Source organism: Amphimedon queenslandica, unplaced genomic scaffold (assembly GCF_000090795.2).
Source record: "Amphimedon queenslandica unplaced genomic scaffold, v1.1 AMPQUscaffold_8262_Cont19793, whole genome shotgun sequence".
Lineage (NCBI taxonomy): Eukaryota > Metazoa > Porifera > Demospongiae > Haplosclerida > Niphatidae > Amphimedon > Amphimedon queenslandica.
In genome coordinates, this window is record NW_003551460.1 from 1 (window position 1) to 2,440 (window position 2,440).

Sequence of the window (2,440 nt, forward strand, 5' to 3'; positions counted from 1 at the left end):
AGCTGTAACATAGAGCATTCTGCTGGTGACCGTTATGAGCAGTCATCAGATATCCTTTATATTCTCTAGTCCATGATGAAGGATAGCTGGTTCTAGCAGGAATCATCAGTTTAACACTCTTAGTAGATGTATATCATACTGTACAAGGAACATTATGATCACTCTTTCCTAAAAATGTATCATTATTTACTTCATATTCAGTGGCATAACTGTTTATTATGTAATAGAACTTAAAAAATTTATTGTAAGACTTGACCCTCAGAAAGGGCAAGATCAATGTTGGAAGACGAATGAATCGGTCTATGATAAGACGAACGAGCACCTCTGAAGCAAACGGTAGCAGATCTTAAAAGTGAAAATGAAAGACGACATCTAATCCAATATATTCGGTACCATACATGTATGCTTGGCCAATAGAAGTAAGAGTATATAATATTAGGGTAGAAGGTACAGTTGTACTCATATATTGAGGGACCTTTGGTAAACAGACATAGTTAGCTCCTCCTCCTGTATGAGTATAATGACTACCTCCAGTTATTCCCTCATACAGTAGTTCAGCTCCAGTAGGACAGGACTTCCTTCCCCAACGAGTGTACACTACTCCTCCACTTTTAGGACCAGTTTGTCCTACAGGTTCAGTTTCACCTTTCTCTCCTTTCTCTCCCTTATCTCCTCTCTCTCCTTTCACTCCATCTCTTCCTGGTACTCCATCACGACCATCTCTACCACGCAGCACCTCAACATAGGTTTGTTTGTTGTTGCAGGACAGTCCAGTGTTGGTGTTATTCTTTAATGGTATAGCTGTAGTTAGTGTCAGTATTGAGAGCAACATTGAACACACAACTAGTGACCTCATTGGAAGAGAAAGAGACTAAGAGAGAGAGAGACTGAGAGAGAAATATAAGAGATTGATATTCTGTCACACAACACTGCTGGTCTTTATATATTGGCCCTCCTATTATAAGTTATATTGTAGTTAATAACCAGTTTCAACGAGTCATACAAACCTGTTTAACCTGCTAATATCAGTTGATGTGATGTTGTTAGAGTGTCCAACTTTATGTCTCTTATAATAAAAACCTGAGTCAACCTGTTTGACGTGAGGCAGTTGTTATAAGTCTTCTCTTGATAATAACAGTTACCATTAATAGTATCAATAACTCATTGTATCACCATTTATCATACTGTAGCACTGTATGTACAATGATTAGCTATTATGGGATTCCCTATGTTTGAGTGTTTAATAAATTTTTGTATTTAATTTTTGTATGAATAGCTATTATGCGATTGTTCTTTTTATTTTTTCTAATTTTGACAGATCAATAATTGATAGTTTTGACATCATTTGATTGGAATGAAACTGATCCTAATATACTGGGAGCATCTAGTATTGATACTACCTGTACTATATGGGGACTAGAGGTTAGTACTTTATTGTATGTACCAATAAATTGTTATGACATGCAAAACAAGGCGGTTGTAATGATTTTAGGAGTTTTTGTAACTAACAGAAGTAACTCTAATTATGTACTCTTGCTATTATTGATAATGATTGATATCATCAAATTAAAGTTGTCTATACCATTTCTTGCCATTTTTGCTAATTATATTTATTCACTCATATTATTATGGAAATAATCATCTCATTAATCCTAGGTAGAAAATTCTATCACACACTGTTAATTGTTTCAAATTGTTACTTAGTACACACAACACAAGTAATAGCTCTTTTGTCAACATAAGGTGGACAAGGTAGACCATTACAGACTGTTGCTGTGAAGTAGAACAGAGCACCATTAGTGCTAGCACCACTGCCATCAATAGATTCAGGATATTCATCAACACACTCATAGACTTTATTATTTTTGGTTAAGACCCCGTAATATTCAGTCATCAGATATCCTTTATATTCGATAGTCCATGATGAAGGACAGCTGGTTCTAGCAGGAATCATCAGTTTAACACTCTTAGTAGATGTATAACATACTGCACAAGGAGCATTGTGATCATGCTTTCCTGAAAAAATATTTTGAACGATTTCATATTCAGTACCATAGATTCGAGAATAACCAAAAGGTACAGTGGAACTCATATATTGAGGGTCCTTTGGTAAACAGACATAGTTAGCTCCTCCTCCTATATGAGTATAATGACTACCTCCAGTTATTCCCTCATACAGTAGTTCAGCTCCAGTAGGACAGGACTTCCTTCCCCAACGAGTGTACACTACTCCTCCACTTCTAGGACCAGCTTGTCCTACAGGTCCAGTTTCACCTTTCTCTCCTTTCTCTCCCTTATCTCCTCTCTCTCCTTTCACTCCATCTCTTCCTGGTACTCCATCACGACCATCTCTACCACGTAATATTTGTAGATTAACCTCCTTCACATTAGTTTCATTAATGTATCCTTTGCTTGTTGACACAGATGATGATCCTTTATA

General features: G+C 36.4%; 1 protein-coding gene across 1 annotated transcript; it reads right to left on the bottom strand.

The window, feature by feature from the left end:
* Positions 1 to 1,692: 1,692 nt before the first annotated feature.
* Positions 1,693 to 2,380, bottom strand: LOC100634124 (short-chain collagen C4-like; the record flags this gene model as incomplete). Its single annotated transcript, XM_003391561.2, has 1 exon — positions 1,693 to 2,380. A coding segment is annotated over one exon (684 nt), but the record flags the coding sequence as incomplete, so codon positions are not given.
* Positions 2,381 to 2,440: the final 60 nt, after the last annotated feature.